Source organism: Pristiophorus japonicus, chromosome 13, assembly GCF_044704955.1.
Source record: "Pristiophorus japonicus isolate sPriJap1 chromosome 13, sPriJap1.hap1, whole genome shotgun sequence".
NCBI classification, from domain to species: Eukaryota; Metazoa; Chordata; class Chondrichthyes; family Pristiophoridae; genus Pristiophorus; species Pristiophorus japonicus.
The window spans coordinates 15,020,974-15,047,329 of NC_091989.1; the positions used below are offsets into that span (position 1 = coordinate 15,020,974).

The 26,356-nt window shown below is 47.4% G+C and overlaps 1 protein-coding gene across 2 annotated transcripts; it reads right to left on the bottom strand.

The window, feature by feature from the left end:
- Nucleotides 1–2,811: 2,811 nt before the first annotated feature.
- ankrd16 (ankyrin repeat domain 16) lies at nucleotides 2,812–26,072 on the bottom strand. Of its 2 annotated transcripts, XM_070896569.1 has the most exons (7): nucleotides 25,568–26,072; nucleotides 21,876–22,096; nucleotides 17,869–17,911; nucleotides 14,015–14,123; nucleotides 10,791–10,952; nucleotides 6,383–6,461; nucleotides 2,812–2,987 (listed from the first exon to the last, which is right to left on the bottom strand). In XM_070896569.1, exons 1-7 carry the CDS (start codon nucleotides 25,903–25,905, stop codon nucleotides 2,827–2,829), a joined length of 1,113 nt encoding a protein of 370 aa, XP_070752670.1. In that variant the 5' UTR covers nucleotides 25,906–26,072; the 3' UTR covers nucleotides 2,812–2,826. The 2 variants fall into 2 exon arrangements, with proteins under 2 accessions (XP_070752670.1, XP_070752671.1); XM_070896570.1 differs by lacking the exon at nucleotides 10,791–10,952.
- Nucleotides 26,073–26,356: the final 284 nt, after the last annotated feature.

The window sequence follows — 26,356 nt, forward strand, 5'->3', positions numbered from 1 at the left end:
ACAGCAAATGAATGACTTTTGCAGTGTAGTTACGGATATCGAGGCAAACACGGCAGCCAATTTGCGCTCAGCAAAGTCCCACAAACAGCAAATGACTCATCAACTTGTTTAGGTGATGTTGGTTGAGAGATGAATGTAGCCGAGAAACTGGGAGAACTCCCTGCTCCCTTTTTACACCCACCTGAACAGGCAAATGGGACCTTGGTTAAACATCGTATCCAAATGATGGCACTTCCTACAATGCAGCACTCCCTCAGCATGTTTCCAGTATCTAAGGAAATCATTCTTATTTCATGGGGGATAATGCAAAAATCTACATGATTGTTTGGTTTTATGAGATCAGTTTATAACTGGTTGTTCTTTATGGGCTTAAGCTGACAAGCGAGGTGCTGCGATATTCAAGACTGAGATTTTTTTTAATTTCAAAATATACTTTATTCATATAAAAATTTGTACAGTACATTCAAAAGCAGTTCAGTACTTTTAGCTGCGGTCAGCAATCCCATACACTACATTTGGGTGCTGACGGCAGTTCCGTTCGATACATTTACTTGCTTTGTAAGGAACTTTGTAAGGTCAAGACTGAGATAGATAGGTTTTTTCACTATAAGGGAATCAAGGGAAATGGGGATCGGGCGGGAAAGACTTGGATTTATATAGCACCTTTCATGACCATCAGATGTCACAAAGCGCTTTACAGCCAATAAAATGGAGTGCAGTCACTGTTGTAATGTGGGAAACGCGGCAGCCAATGTGCACACAAGCTCCCACAAACAGCAATGTGATAATGACCAGCTAATCTGTTTTTTGTTATGTTGATTGAGGGATAAATATTGGCCAGGATACCACGGATAACTCCCCTGCTCTTCTTCGAAATAGTGCCATGGGATCTTTTATGTCCACTTGAGAGAGCAGCCGGGGCCTGGTTTAATGTCTCAACCAAAAGATGGCACCTCCGACAGTGCAGCACTCCCTCAGCACTGCACTGGAGTGTCAGCCTAGATTTTTTTTTCGTGCTCAAGTCCCTGGGACTCAAACCCACAACCTTCTGGCTCAGAGGCGAGAGTGCTACCCACTGAACCGCGGCTTCCATTAAGTAGAGTTGAGGTCAAAGATCAGCCATGATCTTACTGAATGGCCGAGCAGGCTCGAGGGGCTGACTGACCTACTCCGGCTGCTAATTGTTATGTTCATAGGGTACAGACTGTAGAGAATACCATCCAGCCACAGTTTCAGACTCAACAAGCAGTATCAGGAGACGCTCACTAGCAAATCTCAGTCTAATTGCTGTTAAAGTGAACAATGAGATTTTAATTGCTCTTCAGGGTATCATTTCTTTCTGAAATAAAGTGTGATTGGGAAGGTCAGTCAGAAGTTAAGGATCGTCTGACTCGTATGTTAATTAAGCTACTTTTAACTTCCTGCAGATTCCAAATTATAGCTTTTAGTTTCTTTATATTTAGAAGGATATGCTGATGGGGTGAGACGAAGAGGGCTGGGAGCAGGCTCGGGTGGAGCACAAATGCCGGCGTAGTCCATGGAGTGATTTGTAAACAAGGATGAGAATGGCCTGTTTCTGAGCCGCAATAGTAATCACTTTTATTTATATAGCGCCTTTAACGTAGTAGAACGTTCCAAGGCGCTTCACAGCAGTGTTCCAAGACAAAACAGATAAATTTGACACTGAGCCACAGAAGAGGAAATTAAGGCAGATGACCTAAAGCTTGTTTAAAGAGGTAGGTTTTAAGAAGCGTCTTAAAGAAGGAAAGCGAAGTAGAGAGGCGGAGAGGTTTAGGGAGGGAGTTCCAGAGCTTGGGGCCCAAACAACTGAAGGCACGGCCACCGATAGTTGAGCAGTTATAATGAGGGATGTTCAAGAGGCCAGAATTTGAGGAGCGCAGACATCTTGTTAGGTTGTGGGGCTGAAAGAAATTACAGAGATAGAGAGGGGCGAGGCCATAGAGGGATTTGTAAACAAGGATGAGAATTTTGAAATCGAGGAGCCAATGTAGGTCAGAAAGCTCAGGCGTGATTGTACATTCTATGTAATTAAAAAAAAAGTGTGACAAAGAAATTTGCAGTGTGAAGTAACTTTCATTTTTATGGCGCCTTTCATGACCTCAGGATGTCCCAAAGCGCTTTACCGCCAAGGAACCACGGCAGTCAATTTGCGCACAGCAAGCTCCCACAAACAGCAATGTGATATTGAATTGGCTACCTTGTTTTTTTATTGTTAGGTTGATTGAGGGATAACTATTTGCTAGGACACCGGGGATAACTCCCCTGCTCTTCTTCAAAATAGCGTCATGGGATCTGTTACGTCCACCTGAGAGGGCGGATTGGGCCTCGACAGACGGCACCTCCCAACTGTGCAGCACTCCCTCAGCACTGCACTGGAGGGTCAGCCTAGATTTATTGCCCGACACCTGAAGGAGAATGGTGGCCCTCTCGTGGCACTGCGCATGTTAAGTTGGATATCACGCTGATTTCTAAGTGCAGGAGTATCGCGAGAACTGCGGGTGAATTCACTGGCTGCAGTCTCCCAGCAGGAAGCCACGTTCGAAGGGAGCGCTGCAAATGCGACAAGAAACTAAAGGAACAGTTCCTTAGTTCGGCGGCAGGAATCAGGCAAAGAGGAAGCGACAGGGGCCACGAGAGGAGTGGGGGTGGGAGGGGGCGGGAGCGGGGAAGAAACAATGGTCAAGCTCCGAGGCCTAAGGCAGCAGCTGGGTGGCGGCGGGGAGCAGGATTGTGCCCGTCGTACCTTCAGAGTAGCACCAATAAGCTGAAAGAAATTGACTGCAAATGGAGTTGGATGAATATCTTTTATTTAGTGTCAGTAATGCCTTCCAGAAGCTTGAGTGCTTCGGGATTCTTGAGCAACTGCCTTGCTAGCATTCCACTGTTATCTGCAGCCTCAGTTAGTCCCGCATCTAGGAGCACTCTTATGCACTTGGCATGCTGGCCTGCACAGGCCATGTGCAAAGCTGGAAAGAAAGAAAACACATGCATTTATATAGCACCTATCACGACCTCAGGACGTCTCAAAGCGCTTTACAGCCAATGAAGTACTTGTTTTGCAGTGTAGTCACTGTTGTAATGCAGGAAAGGTGGCAGCCAATGTGTGCACAGCAAGCTCCCACAAACACGAATGACCAGATAATCTGTTTTAGTGATGTTGGCAGAGGAATTAAATATTGGCCCCAGGACACCGGGGATAACTCCTTTGCTTTTCCTCAAAATAGTGCCATAGAATCTTTTACGTCCACCGGAGAGAGCAGACGGGACCTCATTTTAACGTCTCATCCAAAAGACGGCACCTCCGACAGAGTAGCACTCCGTCAGCACTGCACTGGGAGCGTCAGCCTAGATTTTTGTGCTCAAGACTCTGGAGTGGGACTTGAACCCTCAACCTTCTGACTCCGAGGCGAGAGTGCTGCCCACTGAGCCACAGCTGGCATAATCAGAAAACAGATTTAAACAACCACCGCAAGTGAAAATATAAACACTACTTTTGTTTCGACTCATTTCCTTCCTCTTTTTGTGTTCATGGTTTAATTTTCCTGTATTTATAGATTTTTAAAAATATCGTTTCTTACTTCGCTTTTTTTCTTCTTGAGCGGCCGTTTTACAAGTCACAAAACCGCAGTCACTTTGAGGAAGGAGTCAGGTAAGGGACTTGTTCCCAGCTATTGCTTATTTCACTCTTAGACCAGCCGCTATTGTACAGGTCAACAACAACAACGTGGGCCGTAAAATAGCGGCCTCGCCGGTCCGTATGAAGTGCGCATGCACCCAGCGAGGCCTTGCAAAAGGCCAGTTCTCGGGGCACGATGCACATGCGCCGAGAACCGGCTTTTACGATCTGTCAAAATCTCTTCAGACAGGGAATTAAAGGTTACGGGGAGAGGGCGGGTAAGTGGAGCTGAGTCCACGGCCAGATCAGCCATGATCTTGTTGAATGGCGGAGCAGGCTCGAGGGGCTAGATGGCCTACTCCTGTTCCTAATTCTTATGTTCTTATGTAGATCCAACACATTCCTGCAGGAAAGACATCCGTGCGGCAGAGATTGGACTATCCCAACTCTTGCCCAGCGAATGTCCTTCAAACTTTTACTCCAGATAAAAGCAGGCGCATAGCTTACTTTTACCAGCGTTACACTTTTAAAACATGGAAAAATTAAATGTGATCACGCATATTTATATTAAAAACCCTGTCCATTAAAGTAAGTTTATCTTTAACCTTATTAAAACACTTTTTTAAAAAATTCCCCAAAATATATTTTTTCTAAAACATTTTATTTCAATTAATTTTAAATATGTGAGGTGATTTTTTAAATTTATTGTGCTGTGTTTCTTGTTTTGGGCGGGGGGGGTTATTCTCATTGGTAGTAATGGGAGCTCGTAAAAACAGCTCCCATTATTATCAAGGAGAATACTAGATAGTGACTGGTGGTCCAGGCCCACGTGACCAACATAGACGTCTGTACATGGAAGACATCTTCCCGTGCGCTGCGCAGCGAATGAAGGCCTCCGACTGGAATCTTACGTTGCTCCGGGACCAAAAGGTAGTTTCGTAGATTTTTTTTCAGGTCAGAGGAGTTCGTACGAAGGAAGCCTCCAACCGCAATTTTCGGCCCATTGTATTTATAAAGCGCATTTAACAAAGTAAGATGTCCCAAGGCGCTTCACAGGAGTAGTATAAAACAAAAAATTTGATACCGAGCCGCACAAGGAGAAATTAGCCCAGGTGACCAAAAGCTTGGTCAAAGAGGGAGGTTTCAAGGAGCGTCTTAAAGGAGGAAAGAGAGGTAGAGAGGCGGAGAGGTTTAGGCAGGGAGTTCCAGAGCTCAGGGCCTTAGCAACAGAAGGCAAGGCCACCAATGGTTGAGCAATTACAATCAGGGATGCTCAAGAGGCTAGAATTTGAGGAGTGCAGATATTTCGGGGGGTTGTGGGGCTGGAGGAGATTACAGAGATAGGGAGGGGCGAGGCAGTGGAGGAATTTGAAAACAAGGATGAGAATTTTGAAATCGAGGTGTTGCTTAACCACCTGACCTCTCCTCGGTCCCCGTTGGGCAAGACTTTACCTCAGCTCGCCACCATCCCACTCTCTGGCGAACTGAGTGATATTGGGGCTCACCATTTGGAGAACTGCGAGAGAGAACCCACTACCAATGGTCTGTGGTAATAACGCACCAGACTCATAACACCTATCTCCTCCATTTCTAATCTCAGACTTCTCCTGTTTGCTCTCTAGTGACCATGTCAGGAGCTATTCATGTAGAAAGCCAATGGGAGATGTGCCTAGGCTCTCTAATGCGGAAATATAAATCGTACCAAGAAATACCATAAAAGCTGGAGGAAAAGCCACATTTATTTGGGGATACTTAATTTATTATTGAGGTAGCACCAAAATGTCAGAAGTCTTCTGATGGAGGGATTGGGCCTAGTTGAGGCCTCCTCGACCTTCAAGTAAGCCCTGGTACTTGTCTCTGTAGGCCAAGGCTTAAAAAACTGTGGCCATGTTTGTCTTTGGAGCTCTTTAAACCAAATGGTGGAGATTTCCTGATACTGCAGTGATGTCCCCACTGTCCCAGTTCCCTTACTTGCAGTGGCTAATTAACTCCGAGCCAGGAAACATAGAAACATAGAAAGTAGGTGCAGGAGCAGGCCATTCGGCCCTTCGAGCCTGCACCACCATTCAATATGATCATGGCTGATCATGCAACTTCAGTACCCCATTCCTGCTTTCTCTCCATACCCCCTGATCCCCTTAACCGTAAGGGGCACATCTAACTTCCTCTTGAATATATCCAACGAAGCTGGGTTGTGGTGGAGGCGGAGAGGTGGGTGGAAATCCTGCACAGCCGTTACGCTGCCAAACCAAGGGAAATCGAGGCCCCCTTTTGTCTTCTGAGGTGCGAGGCGGCCTTGTCTTTTTATCAGAAAGAAAACTAAATGAAATCTCGTTTCCTTCCCTTTTTTTTTTGACCTCTTCTTGATTGCCAATTAGGATGATTTATCTCATCAGTCACAATCAATGTGGCAAAAGTGACCGCTTTTCAAAGAGGCGCACAAATAATAAACTCCAAATTATAAAGGAAACTTAGCAAATCATCACTGTATTTTCTGTATCCACTCTGCACTCCAGTCCCTCCGGTGACCACTGGTCTCGGAAGGCCTCAAGCATACGGGCAGACATTGCGTGCCTCTTCTCCGGGGACACCCGGGCGTGGATACAGCTGCGGAAGAGAAGCGGGCAGCCAGAGCAAGCGCCCACTTTGGCCGCGCCCAACCTTCCGCAGTTGTGGTGGTGTGCTGCGCCAGTCGGCCTTGGTGCTTCACGTGGCTTCCCGAGTGAATTAAAGTAAAGAACTTACCAGAGCGACCTTTGACATCCTTTGCATGTACGTCAGCTCCTAATGTCAGCAGAGTCTCGATAGTGCCAGCGTGCCCCTCCTTTAAAGACAGCAAAAACAAGCACAGGTTTGGTGCATTTTCTACGATGAATAGACTTGCTGCAAATAATTCGCAAGTAAACAAATTTAGTCATCCTTCTTCCTGTGGGCTGCTCTTAGCGGAGAGTATTTACTCTAAAAACAACATAAAAGGCATCTTTAATGGTAAGTACACTGCACATATTATACTGCTGTGTCCATCTTCTAGCCTATGTTATAGTAATATAAAGATTCAATAATAGCCTTCAAAAGGGAATTGAATAAATACTTGAAGGGGAAAAATTGCAAGGATATGGGGAAAGAGCGGGGGGAGTGGGACTAACTGGGTCGCTCTTCGAAAGAGTTGGCGCAGACTCGATGGGCCGAATGGCCTCCTTCTGTGCTGTACTGTTCTATGATTCTATGACAAGGTATCAAATGCTGATGCAGTTTGTGTGGTAATTGAATGCTTATGACTATCAATAAAGACAAAGAAACATCAAAAGCAAGAAGTTTAAGCATTCACCATCGTGGGACACTAATCATCATATCATAGACAGTCCCTTGAAGCGAGGATGACTTGCTTCCATGCCAAAAAGGGATGAGTTCACAGGTGTTTCAATGAAGGACCTAATATTCCAGATCCTGGACTACATGTTGAAGGGTGGAAGATGCCTGTGCATGGATTTTTTTTAACGTGTGGTGGTCGTTGCACACCAGCCACCACACGGGCTTGACAGAGCTAGGTCTTGGTCCAGTGGCAAGGGTTGACCAAGACTAACTGGAGACTAGCTCTGCCCTTACGGCTAAAGGGGTCAAGGCGTATGGAGAGAAAGCAGAAAAGGGGCACTGAGGTGAATGATCAGCCATGATCTTACTGAATGGTGGTGCAGGCTCGAAGGGCCGAATGGCCTACTCCTGCAACTATTTTCTATGTTTCTATGCTGCACAGACCGAGCGCGCACACATATTGCAGTGCGGGCTGGCTCGTGCTGCCCCTGGGCCCTCGCCTCTTCTGGGCCCCAGATTCACGCCTCTCCTAGGCCCTGGTCACCCCTCTGTGAACTCTTGTCGCTCCTTCGCCCCTCCTGCTGTGGCGGCCCACACTGCAATCAGCGACCTGGCTTCCTAGCCCTCGCCCTCCTGCAGCAGCACGCGTTGCTCCCTGCAGTGGTATGCCGCCGCACGCAGCTCCCTCCAATGGCCCCGGCCTGCTGATGGTCTTGCAGGCGTGGGACACGACACAGCGCCGTGAGTTCCCCCTCCCCCACTGACAAAACACCAGTCACTAGCACTCTCTGTTCCCATTCTTTAGTCCACTTCTGCCTCTTTAAACCACATGGCAGAGGTCTTCTACTGCTGCAGTGATTTCCCCAGTGTCAGCACTTTCCCATTTCCCTTACTTGCTGTGTTGGGCTCCCTCCCTCAACCAGTGGCTCAGTGGGTAGCACCCTCACCTTTGAGTCAGAAGGTTGTGGGTTCAAGTCCCACTCCTGAGACTTGAGCACAGAAATCTAAGCTGACACTCCAGTGCAGTGCTGAGGGTGCGCTGCACTGTCGGAGGTGCTGTCTTTCAGAAGAGAAGTTAAACCGAGGCCCCGAATGCTCTCTCAGGTGGACTTAAAAGATTCCATGGCACTATTTGGTGTCCTGGCCAATATTTATCCCTCAGCCAACATCACTAAAAACAGATTATCTGGTTATTATCACATTGCTATTTGTGGGAGCTTTCTGTGCGTAAATTGGCTGCCGCATTTACTACATTACAACAGTGACTACACTCCAAAAGTAGTTCATTGGCTGGAAAGAGCTTTGAGACATCCAGTGATCGTGAAAGGCGCTATATAAATGCAAGCCTTTCTTTCTTCTTGGCAGCGGGAATCTAGCTGGGAGCTCGCCCTGCGTGCCTAGTTATCCCCGACCTAGGATGATGGGTTAGGGGGGGTGAGTTGTGGTGGGGGGGGGGGGGGGGAGGAGTGGTGGGTGGAAGTTCTGTCCAGCCATTACGCTAACCCACTCTCCAGTCACTTCTTCAACATGGGACTCCCGTGACTTTCATGTTTAATTAAAGTCTTTCATGTGGAACTTTATTAAAAGCTTTCTGAAAATCCAAGCCAACTACGTCATAGTGAATTGCACATGATGCATAATGTCCTCAAAAACGTTATGGAGGATTGTCAGGCAGGATCTTTCCCCGCTAAAACCATGATAATTACTTCTTATAACATCATCTTTGTACAGATACTCTACCAGCCAACCCTATTATATATATTCTTATAGAGCTCCACCAACAGTCAGCTTATATATGTACCACCAGAGACAGTGGTCTAGATTTTCTGATTGCGCTATTTTAACACTGGCAGTAGTCTATCTTAACCGCCAACGTCAAAATAACACCAATCAGAAAACCTAGGTTACTGCCTCAGCCGGTACATATATAAGCTGTCTGTTGGTGGAGGTCGGATGAATAGAAAGCCTAACATTTATACGTTGGAGCCCCTCAATGCAGAAGCTGCGAGTTTGAAAATTGTCTGTAACATGTAGTGTTAGGGAGTGCAACGTAGATTCACCAGACTGATTCCTGGGATGAGGGGATTGTCCAATGAGGAGAGATCGAGTAGACTAGGTCTATATTCTCTAGAGTTTAGAAGAATGAGAGGTGATATCATTGAAACATGTAAAATTCTTAAGGGGCTTGACAGGGTAGATGCTGAGAGGATGTTTCTCCTGGCTGGGGAGTCTAGAATTAGGAGGTCACAGTCTCAGAATAAGGCCATTTAAGACTGAGATGAGGAGAAATTTCTTCACTCGGAAGGATGTGAATCTTTGGAATTCTCTACCCCAGAGAGCTGTGGAGGCTGAATCATTGAGTATATACAAGACAGCGATTGATAGATTTTTGGATATTAAGGGAACCAAGGGATATTGCGGGAAGGTGGAGTTGAGGTAGAATCAGCCATGATTTTACTAAATGGTGGAGCAGGCTCGAAAGTCTAAATGGCCTACTCCTGCTCCTGTTTATGTTCTTATGCAGAATCTGAGCAGATGAACATTGCAGCAAACAATGGCTGACGGCCTGGGAATCAAGTCTCCTCTCAGTGGTGTTCACACTTTCCAACCACATTCGGCTGAACATCTAACATGAATTGAAAATTGGACTTTCGGACTGCTATGACTGAGTGGAATTGAGATTAAACAGACCCGTGCAGGATTCCATGGAAACACACAATGAGCTGTATTATGGGCAGCCAGACATGGATTAAAACCAAGAACAAAAATAGATTCTGGTCAGACGTTCACATTGAGTAAGCCTTGCAACCAGCCACTTGGATTGGCTAACCACAGAATAATTGCCAAGGAAGGAAATTTCATGAAGACATCCCAGAGACGTTTGTTTTTGTTTTGTATGACGGGAAAAGCTTATAACGGGATGTCTAGTTTGGCTCTCCATTCGATGGTCTCCTGAGATACCGAGTGGAGAAACACTGAGAAGCCGCCCACAACAGATCTCAGCGGGCAGGTTGATGTGACGTGTTCCATGGTCTGGGACTCCAGATCACAGTCGCACATTGGCTAATGTGGCTTTTAACAACAACATGTATTTAGATAGCGCCTTTAACGTAGTGAAACATCCCAAGGCGATTCACAGGAGTATCATGAGACAAAAAGATTGACACCGAGTCACACAAGGAGAAATTAGGGCAGGGTTTGGTCAAAGAGGTAGGTTTTAAGAAGCATCTTGAAGGAGGTTCGAGAGGTTTAGGGAGGGAGTTCCAGAGCTTGGGGCCCAGGCAACAGAAGGCACGGCCACCAATGGTTGAGCGATTCTAATCAGGGGATGCTCAAGAGGGCAGAATTAGAGGAGCGCAGACATCTTGGGGGGTTGTGGGGCTTGAGGAGATCACAGAGATAGGGAGGGGTGAGGCCATGGAGGGATTTGAAAACAAGGGTGAGAATTTTGAAATCGAGACGTTGCTTAACCGGAAGCCAATGTAGGTCAGTGAGCAGAGAGATGATGATGATGATGGGTGAGCGGGACTTGGTGCGAATTAGAACATGGGCAGCCGAGTTTTCGATCACCTCTAGTTTACGTACACACAGATTTACCCTAACATACTTATAATCGTGAAGACAAGGAACCCTATTTTTGTCTCTTTAATTGTTGTAGTCCCCTTGTTCTACCAAATGGTTTTGTAAAACCTTTAGTAAGATGACATTTTAATGGGTGAGGGTAAACGTATTTCTGGGTGGCCATTTGGATCTTTGCAGAAGTGTTGCTGCCGTGGAAACTGAGTGGTTTACACAATACTCCTCAGTAATTACTCCTGACACTAATCGCTTGACAACTGACCTTGGCCGCGTAATGCAGCGCCGTTAGTTTTAGATCCGTGGCGCTCTCATTTACATTCACACCAAGCTCTGTGACCAGGAAGTGAACAGCTTCATCCTGTGCTGTTACCGCCGCTCGGTGCAGTGACTGAGCCCCCAGGGCGTCAGTGGCTGAGAAACTGACCTGAAACAGAGGATGGGTTTGTGGGTTACCGTGAGGCCTGAACCGCAGACAATAATTCTCAGCACCATCATCCTAACTGATACTTTCTCTTTACCCAGAGAGTGTTAAGAATGGGATCGTGCTACCGCAAGGAGTAGTTGAGGCGATTAGTGTAGATGCATTTACACATTAGGGAGAAAGGCATAGAGGGATATGCTGATAGGATTAGATCAAGAGGGGTGGGAAGAGCATAAATGGTGGCATAGATCAGTTGGGCCAAATGGCCCGTTTCTGTGCTGTAAATTCTATTTAATTATGTAACTTTCCAATTGGTTTTGCCCAATTAACAGACTTAACAAATCTGAAAAATGTGCAGAGAACTGGTATGCAAGATTGCTGCTTTTATTAAACCCCACCCAACTTTCCAGACAGCTTTTGCACTCATGCTCGAAGCAGTTGTACTTAAATTAGGTCCTGTCAACACTATACACACAAGTTCCTGGTGATTATGCAGGTATAGCACTCAATCATCTACCTGCCCAGATATGGGTGTCCAGGGCTGGTTATAGAAGTGCAATTAAAAAGCCCAATAGTATGAAATGTAGCACCATTTTGAGGCAATTTCTGAATGTTTTTGTGTATTGCCTCCTTTATTAATGGCTGAACAAAATCGCGAGAGAGAGGAGGGGAGAGAAAATCTGAAGACAAGGAGAGAGGGGGAAGAGAGATACAAGGAGAGAAAGGGAGTGGGAAGAGAGATAGAAGTAGGGAGAGTGGGAGGAGGAAACAGAGGGATTATAGGAGAGACGAGGAAAGGAGAGGAAGAGAGAGATGAGGAGAAGAGGAAGAGAGCAACAAGGAGACGTGGAGAGAGAGAGAGAGACTGATGAGGTGAGAGAGAGGAGGAGGGGGAGAGAGAGAGTGATAGCAATAGGTATATCACTATGGGGTGTTCTTTCCCCTTGCCACACACCATCGTCTGTTGGGAGAGGTCATAGGCTCGCGACCAACAGGAGAGGCGTGAGTTCGGGGCCCAGAAGAGGCAAGGGCCCAGGGCCAGCCCACACTGCGATATGTGTGCGCACAAGGTCCGTGCAGCAGAGCTGGTCTCCAGTTGTCTTGGTTAATCCTTGAACCAAGATCTAGCTCTGTCAAGCCCGTGCGGTGGCTGGTGTGCAACGGCCACCACACGTTAAAACAATCCATGCACAGGTATCTTCCACTCTTCAACTTGTAGTTTGGGATCTGGAATATCAGGTCCTTCATTGAAACACCTGTGAACCATCCCTTTTTGATGGAAGCAAGTCATCCTCGCTTCGAGGGACTGCCTAAGAAGAAGATTAACAGGGCAATGCTAATGTTGCTGTTAAACAGACTCGGCCTGGTGCATTCCTATAGGCAATAACAAGAGCGAGCTCCGACATGACTGAGACCAGCAGCTCTGCGTGTGGGCAATCGCAGATGATTCCATCATATGAAGGAGTTTTCACCCAGGCAAATTCTCTGAAACAGTGGTGCAGCGAACACCATATTCATCATCATCATAAGCAGTCCCTCGGAATCGAGGAAGACTTGCTTTCACTCATAGAATGAGTTCTTAGGTGGCTGAACAGTCCAATACGAGAGCCACAGTCCCTGTCACAGGTGGGACAGGTAGTCGTTGAGGGTAAGGGTGGGTGGGACAGGTTTGCCGCACGCTCTTTCCGCTGCCTGCGCTTGTTTTCGGCATATTCTCGGCGATGAGACTCGAGGTGCTCAGAGCCCTCCCGGATGCACTTCCTCCACTTAGGGTGATCTTTGGCCAGGGACTCCCAGCTGTCAGTGGGGATGTTGCACTTTATCAGGGAGGCTTTGAGGGTGTCCTTGTAACGCTTCCTCTGCCCACCTTTGGCTCATTTGCCGTGAAAGAGTTTCGAGTAGAGCGCTTGCTTTGGGAATCTTGTGTCTGGCATGCGAACAATGTGGCTTGCCCAGCGGAGCTGATCAAGTGTGGTCAGTGCTTCAATGCTGGGGATGTTGGCCTGGTCGAGGACGCTAACGTTGGTGCGTCTGTCCTCCCATATTGCTACGTCATTGGCAAGCATGGAGGAGGGTGCGGGAGATACATCTGCAGCAGTGCAGCTACCCCTCAACGCACTTTTCAAAGTTTTAATCTCAGTGTTTATTAAAATTAAGATTAAAATAACAAATTTATAGCTGCAGTTGTGTTGACATTACAGCACCTCGTTGCAGGATTCCCCATTGTACCATGCTCTGTGTACAAACACAGTTTTAGAAGTTTTGGTACCACCAACACTTTAAGCCAATGCACTTAAAGCTATATACATTCGCACACAGAAACATCTTAATCTTACTGTGGTTAGTCCACATGAGGAGTACTGTACGCAGTTCTGGTCTCCATAATTGTAAAAAGGATATAGAGGCACCGCAGAAGGTGCAAATAAGGTTTACACGGACGATACCAGAACTGAGAGGTTAGACCCATCAGGGAAGATTGAACAGGCTGGGGCTCTTCTCTCTAGAAAACAGAAAGCTGAGAGGTGATGTCATGGAGGTCTTTATAATTATGAATGGGTTTGAGAGTAGACTCAAGAGAAAGTTTTTCCACTTGTGGGGGAGACCAAAACTAGGAGCCATAATTATAAGATACCCACCAATAAATCAATAGGGAAATTTAGGAGAAACCTTTTTACCCAGAGAGTGGTGAGAATGTGGAACTCGCTGCCACAGGGAGTGGTTGAAGCGAATAGTATAGGTGCATTTAAGAGGAAGCTGGATAAGCACACGAGGGAGAAAGGAATAGAAGAGTATGCTGATAGGGTGAGATGAAGCAGAGTGGGAGGAGGCTCGTGTGGAGCACAGACCAGTTGGGCTGAATGGCCTGTTTCTGTGCTGTACATTCTATGTACTATGTAATGTTTGTCCAAGCTGTGACAGCTTTCAGCACTGCTTCCATGGGCTCGAGCGGCTGACTGGCCTACTCCTGCTCTTATGCTCGAAATACAGACTAATCTAAGTTTTCCCACCCTGGAATTCTAACATGTCTTACACCTCTACTTAGCAACAGTCAGAACATAGCCCACCCTGTGCCTCTCCAGCAGGAGCCTTGCGATCTCGATGTGCCCATTCTGCACCGCGTCCATGAACGGTGTGACTCCACAGCTGTCTTTGGCATCCGGCTTGTAACCGCACCTACAAACAACCCAGAACATCAGCTGCAGCTCCCAACGCTCTGACGAATAAATTAATCGCCCACTTTTCACGCCCGAGCCTCGGTTCAGGTGAATGTAGGTTATTCAACCATGGGGCACGGAAGGTCACAGCTGAGGCCAACCCTCTCCTCCGCTGTTGCTAACACACATACCCTGGCTGATCCCCTCCCCGCCCCGCCCCAGCGTATCTGTGGAGGGCCGTGCGCCCAGTGGGGTGAGGTGGATGATCGCACAGTGCTCAGCTCCATGCACAGCTCCTCTGATAGAAACATAGAAACATAGAAAATAGGTGCAGGAGTAGGCCATTCGGCCCTTCTAGCCTGCACCGCCATTCAATGAGTTCATGGCTGAACATGCAACTTCAGTACTCCATTCCTGCTTTCTCACCATACCCCTTGATTCCCCTAGTAGTAAGGACTTCATCTAACTCCTTTTTGAATATATTTAGTGAATTGGCCTCAACAACTTTCTGTGGTAGAGAATTCCACAGGTTCACCACTCTCTGGGTGAAGAAATTCCTCCTCATCTCGGTCCTAAATGGCTTCCCCCTTATCCTTAGACTGTGTCCCCTGGTTCTGGACTTCCCCAACATTGGGAACATTCTTCCTGCATCTAACCTGTCTAACCCCGTCAGAATTTTAAACGTTTCTATGAGGTCCCCTCTCATTCTTCTGAACTCCAGTGAATACAAGCCCAGTTGATCCAGTCTTTCTTGATAGGTCAGTCCCGCCATCCCGGGAATCAGTCTGGTGAACCTTCGCTGCACTCCCTCAATAGCAAGAATGTCCTTCCTCAGGTTAGGAGACCAAAACTGTACACAATACTCCAGGTGTGGCCTCACCAAGGCCCTGTACAATTGTAGCAACACCTCCCTGCCCTTGTACTCCAATCCCCTCGCTATGAAGGCCAACATGCCATTTGCTTTCTTAACCGCCTGCTGTACCTGCATGCCAACCTTCAATGACTGATGTACCATGACATCCAGGTCTCTTTGCACCTCCCCTTTTCCTAATCTGTCACCATTCAGATAATAGTCTGTCTCTCTGTTTTTACCACCAAAGTGGATAACCTCACATTTATCCACATTATACTTCATCTGCCATGCATTTGCCCACTCACCTAACCTATCCAAGGCGCTCTGCAGCCTCATAGAATCCTCCTTGCAGCTCATGCCAGGAGGACCTGGATAACATCCAGACTTGGGCTGACAAGTGGCAGGCAACGTTCGCGCCACGTATGTGCCAGGTAATGACCGTTCCGACCAAGAGAAAGTCCAAGGCCCCTCCCCCCCCTCCCCCATCCCATTGGCCTCACCATCGCCGAGTCCGCACCCACAATATCTCGGGGTCACCACTGACAAGAAGCTCAACTAGACCAGGCATATCAACACCATGGCCATAAGAGCAGGTCGGAGGCTGAGTACTCTGTGACAAGTGACCCTTTGAAGCCTCTCCACTATCTACAAGGCTCAAGTCAGGAGTGTGATGGAATAGTCACCTGGATGATATAGACTGAACAACACTCAAGAAGTGAGACACCATCCAGGATAGAGCAGTTCGCTTGAATAGTGCCCCGGCCATTGGACTCAATATCCACCCACTCCCCATCAGTGCAGCGATTGCAGTACATACAAACTACAAGCTGCTACCCAGCAACTTACAACAACAACTTGCATTTATATAAGCGCCTTTAATGTAATAAAATGTCCCAAGGTGCCTCACGGGGGTGTTATGAAAAAATCATTTGACACCGAGCCTCATAAGGAGATGTTAGGGCAGATGACCAAAAACTTGGTTAAAGAGGAGGATTTTAAGGCGCCTCTTAAAGGAAGGGAGAGGTTTAGGGAGGGAATTCCAGGGCCTAGGCAGCTGAAGGCACAGCCACCAATGGTGGAGCGATTAAAATTGGGGATGTGCAAGAGGCCAGATTTGGAGGAGCGCTGAGATCTCGGCAGGTCGTAGGGCTGGAGGATGTTACAGAGATGCGGATGGGCGAGGCCATGAAGGTCATTTGAAAACAAGGAAGAAAATTAAAAAATTGAGGCGTTGCCGGACCAGGAGCCAATGTAGGTCAGCGAGCACATGGGGTGATGGGTGAACGGGACTTGGTGTGAGTTAGGACACGGGCAGCAGAGTTTACCAAGATTACTTCAACAGCACCTCCCTTCTCTGTGATCTCCACCACCAAGAAGGATATGCAACGTTGTGGGCCACCATCATCTCCGAGTTCCCCCTTCATGTCACACAGCATCCTGACTTGGGACATACAGCATCGTTCCGTCATCATCGCTGGGTCAATATCGTGGAATTCCCTACCTAACACCGTGTGGACAAAGACTGCACCAGTTCAAGGAGAAGACCCACCCCACCTTCTCAGGGCAACTAGGGACGGGCAATAAACGGGGTCTGCTTCTTGTCTCCAAATATTGTATTCCGGTTTTGCTAAATCGAATTTCCCAAACCTCACTAACAAAAAAAAAAACTGCTTTAAAAACACGAACAAGTCTTGTGTACCAGCAGCATTTTCCATTGATTTCCACACACAATGGACCCTTGTCAGCACCAGTATTCCAACACAATGAGGATATTGCCAGGGCATCAGACCCATATCTTAATTATGGTGACAACAGGAACCTGTCCCTACAGTTTGAGAACAACAAGGCTGCAATAGTTTTTTTTATATTCCTTCATGGGATGTGGGTGTCTCCGGTAAGGCCAGTATTTATTGCTCATCCCTAATTGCCCTTGAGAAGGTGGTGGTGAGCCGCCTTCTTGAACCACTGCAGTCCGTGTGGTGAAGGTGCTCCCACAGTGCTGTTACGGGGGGACTTCTAGGATTTTGACCCAGCGACGATGAAGGAACGGCCGATATATTTCCAAGTCAAGATGGTGTATGACTTGGAGAGGAACGTGGAGGTGGTGGTGTTCCCATGCACCTGCTGCCCTTATCCTTCTAGGTGGTAGAGGTCGCGGGTTTGGGAGGTGCTGCCGAAGAAGCCTTGGCGAGTTGCCGCAGTGCATCTTGTAGATGTCACACAGCAGCCACGGTGGTGGAGGGAGTGAATGTTTAAGGTGGTGGATGGGGTACCGATCAAGCGGGCTGTTTTGTCCTGGATAGTGTCGAGCTTTCAGTGTTGTTCGAGCTGCACTCACTCAGGCAAGAGGAGCGTATAACATCACACTCCTGACTTGTGCCTTGTAGATGGTGGAAAGGCTTTGGGGAGTCAGGAGGTGAGACACTTGCCGCAGAATACCCAGCCTCTGACCCGCTGTGGTTGCCACAGTATTTATTAGCAAAATACGCTTAATGAGAGGAAATTGTACTCGAACCATTCCACACCAGCACTGTCGCAAACCTCGATGTGGGTAAGTAAGCACGGCGGAATATTCTTGGACGCATTTCCACCAACGTTGGAATATCTGTGGCGCAGGGCCAAAGCTCGGGCACCAAAACAGACCAAATATCACCCGCTCTGACCCCCATCTCCAGGTGGGACATCAGCAGTGCCCATACCTTCAACGCTGCAGGCAACAGGGGAGCAGGGAATTCAAATATCCAGCCTGGCCTGGACACTGCGAAACCCAGGCTGGCATCATGCACGGACCAAGCCATCAGCTGATGCACTTTCTACACAAGGTTTATGACTGGACTCTGTATCTACCACCATTTCATTACACAGCGTACTTCAGCAAACGAGTTTTTCCTGTCTGTAAAAAGGAGTTTACCTTTCTAGAAGCAGCTCTGCAGCCTCAAAGCGCCCGTGCATAGCTGAATAATGAAAAAAGAAATTTGCAAACTGAATCAATTGGTGCTGTTCTTGCAACACTGTCCACAAACAGCCACGTCTCAAAGGGGCATTGTGTGTTTGCTGAAAGACCATATTACCAAACGTTTTTTCCCCTAAAATTGCATTAGTCAAATACACAACATCATCTGTGTCCAAATGATTTGTCGCTTTGGAAAAAATATCACTTCGACAAAAACAATGCACAGTATTGTGGCTCAGTGGGCAGCACACTCGCCTCTGAGTCAGAAGGTTGTGGGTTCAAATCCCACTCCAGGAACTTGAGCACAAAAATCTAGGCCGACACTCCAGTGCAGTGCTGAGGGATGTTAAACTGAGGCCCCATCTGCCCTGTCGGGTGGACGTAAAACTTTGAAGAGCAGGTTAATTCTCCCTGTTGTCCTGATCAATATTTATCCCTCGACTAATATCACCAAAACAGACTATCTGGTCATTTATCACATTGTATTATCTGCCATGGTGGGATTTGACCTCACATTCTCTCGATTATGATTCCAGATCAGGTACAACATCTCGAATCCAGCTGTGCAAAAACGGGAATTGTCCGAAAACCGGACATTTTTGAGGCGGCCAAGATGGCGACATCGGGCGGTGAGGGATGAGGAAACCGCTAAAAACTGGTATAAGATGCAGCGCCGGGGGGGGCCACGGGCGGCGAGAATCGGCGGGCAGTGAGGAGCGGTGGATCGGCAGGTGGTGAGGAGCGCCAATAGCGAGGTTCGAAATCCGGCAAAATCCAAAAACCGGCACGGCCTTGGTCTGGAGTTTGCCGGATTTCAGATGTTGTACCTGTAATATAACCACTACACTACCGTGCCCACATGGAGACTGTTGACTTAGATGAGGTGTTAGAGGGTGACCAATGCTTGTGGGACTGTACCCTAGCAAGGGAGTCAATATCTCCGGGGGGGGGCGCGGGAGGGGAAAGAGGAGAGAAAATGTTTTTTTTAAATCCCAGCTCCCCTGGCCAATTAGCCGATCTGTCTTTTTTCGACATATTGTGAGCTCCGACAGTTTTCATAAATTATTCAGGACAAATCCTTTTCCATGCTTGAAGGACAAATATTCTCCTCTCCCAATTAAAATGTCAAATTCTTGGGAGGCTCAACATGCAAGGGCTGTGTGCCATTAAGATTGTTTTGAAACCATGGTCTTGATTGCAATCTATAGAGCCACCTGGGGAGCATACAGAGCTTACATAAAAACATAAGAATTAGGAGCAGGAGTCGGCCAATCGGCCCCTCGAGCCTGCTCCACCATTCAATAAGATCATGGCTGATCTTCTACCTCAACTCCACTTTCCTGCACCGTCCCCATATCCCTCGATTCCCTTAATATCCAAAAATCTCTCGACCTCGGTCTTGAATATACTCAAAGACTGAGCCTCCACAGCCCTCTGGGGTAGGGAATCCCAAAGATTCACCACCATCTGAGTGAAGAAATTTCTCCTATATCAGTCCTAAATGGGCGACCCCTTATTCTGAGACTGTGTGACCCCTGGTTCTAGACTCCCCAGCCAGGGGAAACATCCTCCCTACCTCTACCCTGTCAAGCTCCAAGTTTCTCATCAGTGATAGCACAGGAGCTGTACATAGAATAAGAGAGGATGCAGCCCTCTGTTCCACTATTTCTGACTGTACTTCAGTCTTGCGCGCCTGATCTTTGGTCACATGGTGCGGAGGGGAGCGGGCAGATTCCGGAGGGCCTCCTCGTCAAGACTATTCCTGGGCCTGGCCATCAGCAGGTCCAGCCAACATGCAGTCGAGGGGGGCCCGACTGCCTTCCTCTCTCCCCCGGCTTCATTTGCGCCCGGGTATCCCTGGGGATGGACAATGCGGTGTCCACGGGTAAGCTCGAGGCCTTCAACAATCTGTGGGCATCGGAGGGACTGGAGTGCTTCATCACTCCCCCAGAACTAAATTTTAATTTAATTTGTTGTTTCTTTTAAAAGTTTTGGTTCAGTTTGCAGTTTATTGGTTGTGGCCCTTTACGAAGGGGGCACTCGCTGTCTTTCGGTTGGTGATGGCACCAGCCCAGCCACCAATCAGGAGCTGCCTAGCAACAAGGTACCTTGTGATTGAGAGTTCTGACTATCGCGGGCCTCCTCTGGACTTCAAAGGCAAAGGAAATTATGACTGGGTCAATTTTTGTCATTCGTGTTTCTGTACTTGGCAATGTTCAATGCAGCTCAGTTCTCCCATCTATCTTCTGACCACAAACATGCGATCCAAGTTATGAGAGGATTTACGAAATGTCACCATCAATTAGGCCAAGTGTTGCCTTTTCTAACCAATAAGGAGACACTGGGTTGCCCCAGTGTCATCAAACTAAAAAGAAACAAAAGTTTAGAGGGGGCACAGCTAAACTATAAAACAAAGAAAACTTATAACCTTCAATAATAATATTGTTACCGGTGTCCGGTCCACACACACTACCTGCAGCACACAGCGGTCGCGGAGGGAGTCGAGTGCAGCGGCGCTCACCGCATGTTCCCGGACAAGACCGTGGAAGGCAGGCGGGCAGGCAGAGTGGCCACCACCTCCGACTCGGCTGGCCAATGATCAGGAGCGTGGGAAAGCTGGCCGTGACTGCTGTTTTCTTTAATCTTCCTTCTTAATAAACTCCAATTGGTGCTTTTTAGCCTGAGAAGGTGTGATTTTTCCAGTGTTACTTTACTCTCAATCAGAAAGATCAGGCGTGTATTGTGATATCCTATACTGTCCCTGTGCTCGCTGACCTACATTGGCTTCCGGTTAAGCAATGCCTCGATTTCAAAATTCTCATCCTTGCTTTTAAGTCATACCAGAGCCTCGCCCCTCCCTATCTCTATAATCTCCTCCAGCCCCATAACCCCCCGTGATGGTCTGCGCTCCTCTAATTCTGCCCTCTTGAGCATCCCTAATGATAATCGCTCAACCATTGATGGCCGTGCCTTCTATTGCCCAGGCCCCAAGCTCGGGAACTCCCTCCCTAAACCTCTCCCCCTCTCTACCTCTCTTTCTTCATTCAAGACACTCCTTAAAACATACCTCTTTGACCAAGCTTTTGGTCACCTGCGCCAATTTCTACTTATCTGGCTCAGTGTCATAATACTCCTGTGAAGCACCTTGGGATGTTTCACTACATTAAAGGCGCTATATAAATACAAGTTGTTGTTGTTTCCAGTGCACAAATGGGTTCTGTCGCGACTCAAAGTTACTTTATGCGGAAGGTCACATCTCTGTTCATTGGGAAGGGCTTGCCTGTGGGAGCAGGATTTATGTGGAGCAAGCTTGAATCATTAACACCTTTGGCTCCTTGTCTTCCCTTCCTGCTACAATCAATAGGCTTTTAAAACCCAATCTTGAAGTCACTTAACCATTACATGACCTGTGTTCATCTTTTCTTTTACTCTTCTCACTCTTGAGGCATCACGGGCCTTGACCCTTCACCTCAGCTTTACCAACCAAAAAAAAAACCTTCCCTTGATAATCGTATTTTATGTTCTTCCCCGTTTATAGGGTAGAGAGAAACTATTTCCTCTGGTGGGAGGGAGTCTGGAACAAGAGGGCATCACCTGAAGATTAGAGCTAGGCCCTTCAGGGGTGATATCGTGAAGCATTCTTCACACAAAGGGTAGTAGAAATCTGGAACTCTCTCCCTCATGAAGCTGTCAAAGTTGGGGGTCAACTGACAATTTCAAAACTGATGTTGATAGATTTTTGTTAGGCAAGGGTATGAAGGGTTACGGAACCAAGGCGGGTAGATGGAGTTAAGATACAGATCAGCCATGATCTTAATTGAATGGTGGAACAGGCTCGAGGGGCTGAATGGCCTCCTCCTGTTCCTATGTTACAATAAACTTTTATGAATGAGAAAAATGAGTTCAATACAATCCAGTACAAAGCACACATCTATAATACCACAACACATCCCTGTTCACCTCACCTGCAGTGTGTAGAGGAGTCCTCTTTATCTTGCTCTCCACGTCCCAGATGCCTGGACTGACTTCGAGAAGGTACTGGATAATTTCCGGAGTGCCCTCGCGACAGGCAATGTGGAAACCGTTCCAGCCGTCCTTGTTTTTCAGGGTCAGGCTCGCTCCGCTTTCAATCAGGTCTTTAATCACCCCGAGGTTTTTCCTCGTGCACGCCATCATCAGTGGTGTCCTGCAAGGGGTTCGGAGAGTTTAGCCCATCAGGCATTTAAGGAGCTTCTCCCCCTCCAACCCTCGTGGTTCAGTGGGTAACTGCATCACTCGGTCTAATACAGAGTCGTTCAGACCAGTCCCCTGAGTCGTATGGACCAGGAATACCACCTGTCCATTCTCCGTCTCCCACATTATCCAGGGCCACAAATACTGCTTCCTAGCAATTTACACGTACTTCCTCCAAACCTAGTTTCACATAGGTTATACAGCACAGAAACAGGTCCTCTGGCTCAACAGGTCTATGCTGTTCTATATACTCCACACGAGCTTCCTCCCACATTAATTAATCTTACCCCATCAGCATAATCTCTGAATCCTTTCTCCCGCATGTGTTTTTCTGGCTTCCTCTTAAATGCATCTGTGCTATTTGCCTCAACCACTCCCTGTGGCAGCGAGTTCCACATTCTCACCGCGCTCTGGGTAAAGAAGTTACTCTTGAATTCCCTATTGGATTTGTTGGTGATGATCCCACTCCAGGGACTGAGCACAAACAAAAAATCTAGGCTGACACTCCCAGTGCAGTGCTGAGGGAGTGCTGCACTGTCGGAGGTGTCGTCTTTCAGATGAGACGTTAAACCGAGGCCCCGTCTGCTCTCTCTCAGGTGGACGTAAAATATCCCATGGAACTATTTTGAAGAAGAGCAGGGGAGTTAGCCCCGGTGTCCTGGCCAATACTTATGCCTCAATCAACATAACAAAATTACATTGCTGTTTGTGGGAGCTTGCTGTGCACAAATTGGCTACTGCATTTCCTACATCACAACAGTGACTACACTCCAAAAGTACAGTGGCTGTAAAACGCTTTGCGATGTCCGGTGGTCGTGAAAGGCGCTATATAAATGTAAGTCTTTCTTTCTTTGTTGTGTGTGTGTGTGTGTGTGTGGGGGGTGTGTGTCGGGGGCAGTGTGTTTGGGGTGTGTGCAGAGTGTGTGTAGGGGTGAGTGTGTGTAGGGGTATGTGTGTGCGAAGTGTATGTGGTATGTGTGTGCGAAGTGTATGTGGTGTGTGTGTGTGCGGGGTGTGTGTGTGTGTGTGTGTGTGTGGGGGGGGGGGGGTGTGTGTGGGGTGTGTGTGTGTGTGTGGGGGGGCTGTGTATGTTCTGTGTGTGTGTGAGTGTGAATGTGAGTGTGTGTGGGGGAGGCTGTGTATGTTCTGTGTGTGTGTGGGGTGTGTGTGAGGTGAGTATATGGGGTGTATGTGTGTGTATATGGGGTGTATGTGTGTGTATATGGGGTGTATGTGTGAGGTGTGTGTGTGTATATGGGGTGTGTGTGTGGGCTGTGTGATATTTATAATTCCCCCCCTTTGCTTTGTAAAGTGTGTTCAATGTTTAATTTATTCCCAATGTGACGAAGGGTCTACATCTGGAATATTAATCCCGGAGAAGCTGGCTGTAACATTTCCAGCATTTCCTGTCTTTGTTTCAAATTTCCAGAATCTGTGTTTTTTTTGTTGAGACCATTCTCGAGCGCCATCTAGTGTCTCCCTGCTGCGAGCACAGTGCTGCAGGGTGCCTCCACAATTGATGTTCCCAGGCACACAGTGATGTATTCTGAAATAAGCTGCTCCGACTCCTGGGCCAATCACATGATGCTGTCCACCTTCAGGCCCGATGTCTTGCTCTTGATCATATTATTCCATCATATTATTCCAGATCAGCCATGATCTTATTGAATGGCGGAGCAGGCTCGAGGGGCTAGATGGCCTACTCCTGTTCCTAATTCTTATGTTATGTTCTTTTGAAGTGTAGTCACTGTTGTAATGTAGGAATTTCGGCACCCGATTTGCGCACAGCAAGCTCCCACAAGCATCAATTAAATAAATGATCAGATCATGCTTCAGTGATGGGTTTAAATATTGGCCAGCACACCGGGAATAACTCTTTGAAATACAGGGTAGTGCCATGGGATCATTTACAACCACCGGAGAGGGAAGTTGGGAGGCCATGACTTGTCCACCTGGCTGGGGAACAGCTGATGATGCAGCAAGACTTCAAGAGAGGCAGAACAAATGAGATTTAAATGCGCCAAGAGTTACACATGCCATACTGCTCGCTGTCGAGAACTTGAGATCATGCAAAACTCGGCTGCCCCTTGTCCTAACTATCACCAAATCCCGCTCATCCATCACCCCTGTGTTCGTTGACCTACAGTGGCTCCCGGTTAAGCAACGACTCGATTTCAAAATTCTCATCCTCATTTTCAAATCCCTCCATGGCCTCACCCCTCCCTATCTCTGTAATCTCCTCCAGCCCCACAACCCTCCGAGATGTCTGCGCTCCGCTAATTCTGCCCTCTTGAGCATCCCTGATTATAATCGCTCAACCATTGGTGGCTGTGCCTTCCATTGCCTAGGCCCCAAGCTCTGGAACTCCCTGCCTAAATCTCTCTACCTCTCTCAAGATGCTCCTTAAACCTACCTCTTTGACCAAGCTTTTGGACACCTGTCCTAATTTCGCATGTGGCTCGGTTAGGGCCGGATGGGCCTGGGGCAAACTGACCCAAATGGGCCGATAGTTCTATTTGTTCCTGTTCATTACATTACGTATATGATTCTGATTCTGCGTATGGAAACATAGGCCGGTATATTCAACAATGAAAGCATATATTCTGGTTCTAGTAACATTGCAATACTAGATTCCTATACATATATGCAAATTTCTCTCAATAACATGAGAAATAAAACAGGCTAGTATATATTGTATTCTGTATATCAGTACATCAGTGTATATATGTACTTCTGTATATTGGTACATGAGTGTATATAGGTACTTCTGTATATCACATTAGTGTATATAGGTACTTCTGTATATCAGTATATATAGGTACTTCTGTATATCAGTATATATAGGTACTTCTGTATATCGGTACATTAGTGTATATTGGTAGATTAGTGTATATAGGTACTTCTGTATATAGGTACTTCTGTATATTGGTACATTAGTGTATATAGGTACATTAATGTATCTAGGTACTTCTGTACATCGGTACATTAGTGTATATAGGTACATTAATGTATCTAGGTACTTCTGTATATCGGTACATTAGTGTATATAGGTACTGCTGTATATCAGTACATCAGTGTATATAGGTACTTCTGTATATCGGTGCATCAGTGTATATAGGTACATTAGTGTATACATTAGTACTGTATATAGGTATAAACAAGTGAATCTATTTTCCTCGGTCTTGTTTTTCCTCTTATTGTCTATTCTATTCAGCCTATTTGGGAGGCCTTGTATTTTTTTCCTACATTTATTTGATGGGCCGATGTTCTTTGGTGGACCTGGGGCCCACGGTTAATCCGTCCCTGGGCTCGGTGTCAAATTTTGTTTAATAACGCGCCGTGGGAAGTTTGACTCCGTTGGAAGGCACTCCACAAATGCAATTTGTTGTTGGTGTGCAGATCATCCCACAGCGCAGCCACTCACCAATCGGCTTTCTTCAAACAATCGACCCTTGCCCCTTGGGAAATCAGGTACCGCAGGCACTCCTGGTGACCCAGGGACGCTGCTTCGTGCAGGGGCCGCTTGTAATCGCGGTTGATCAGCTCGACGCCGGTGCCAAGCTCCTCCACCAGGTATTTCAGGATCTCCAGGTGCCCGTGCCTGGCCGCATAATGCAGCACCGTGTCCCCCGAGCTCCCAAAGTGCCCCTTCAGCATCACATTCCTGACGCCCTCGTCCTTACCCAGCTCTTCTCGAAGGAGGCCAAGGCACCCTTCTTGGGTCATCCTGATAAGGTGCTTGACTTTGTCTTCACGGGCCATCGCAGCTACTGGGTTTTAATCTAAATTATAAATCCACATCCCAAAATGTAACTCTGGCAAAAAAAATAATATTGTGCGCTTAATGTCTCATCTCATCTGCAAACACACTCATCTGCTTTGTGTCACAGGGAATTCATTCTGCAGCCTGACAGGTTCAATGTGTCTCTTTCCCCACCCCACCCCACCCCACCCCACCCCACCCTGAGGTTATAGACACCCACTCCCTCCCTCCCTCACTGGGTGCTGGGTCTCACCCTCTGGTGTCTCACCCAGGGGGAGTAGCATTATACAAGCATGAGCCTCGACACTGGAGTGAATGCTGGCAGCCTGAGCAGTAGCACAGCACAGCACACCACACTACAGCCCTGCTCTGAGCCAACTGGTTCACCAGCTCCACCCCTCGACTGTCGGTGGACCGACTATAAACATTCCCAGGGCCATAACATCACAA

Excerpts from the sequence above, each read along its gene's own strand:
- ankrd16 (XM_070896569.1), bottom strand. The coding sequence starts at position 25,905 with ATGGCCCGTGAAGACAAAGTCAAGCACCTTATCAGGATGACCCAAGAA. Across the intron at positions 6,462-10,790 it reads CGCTGCATTACGCGGCCAAG|GAGGGGCACGCTGGCACTAT; the intron begins GTCAGTTGTCAA and ends CTGTCTTTAAAG. Across the intron at positions 2,988-6,382 it reads GGATGTCAAAGGTCGCTCTG|CTTTGCACATGGCCTGTGCA; the intron begins GTAAGTTCTTTA and ends CTTTCTTTCCAG.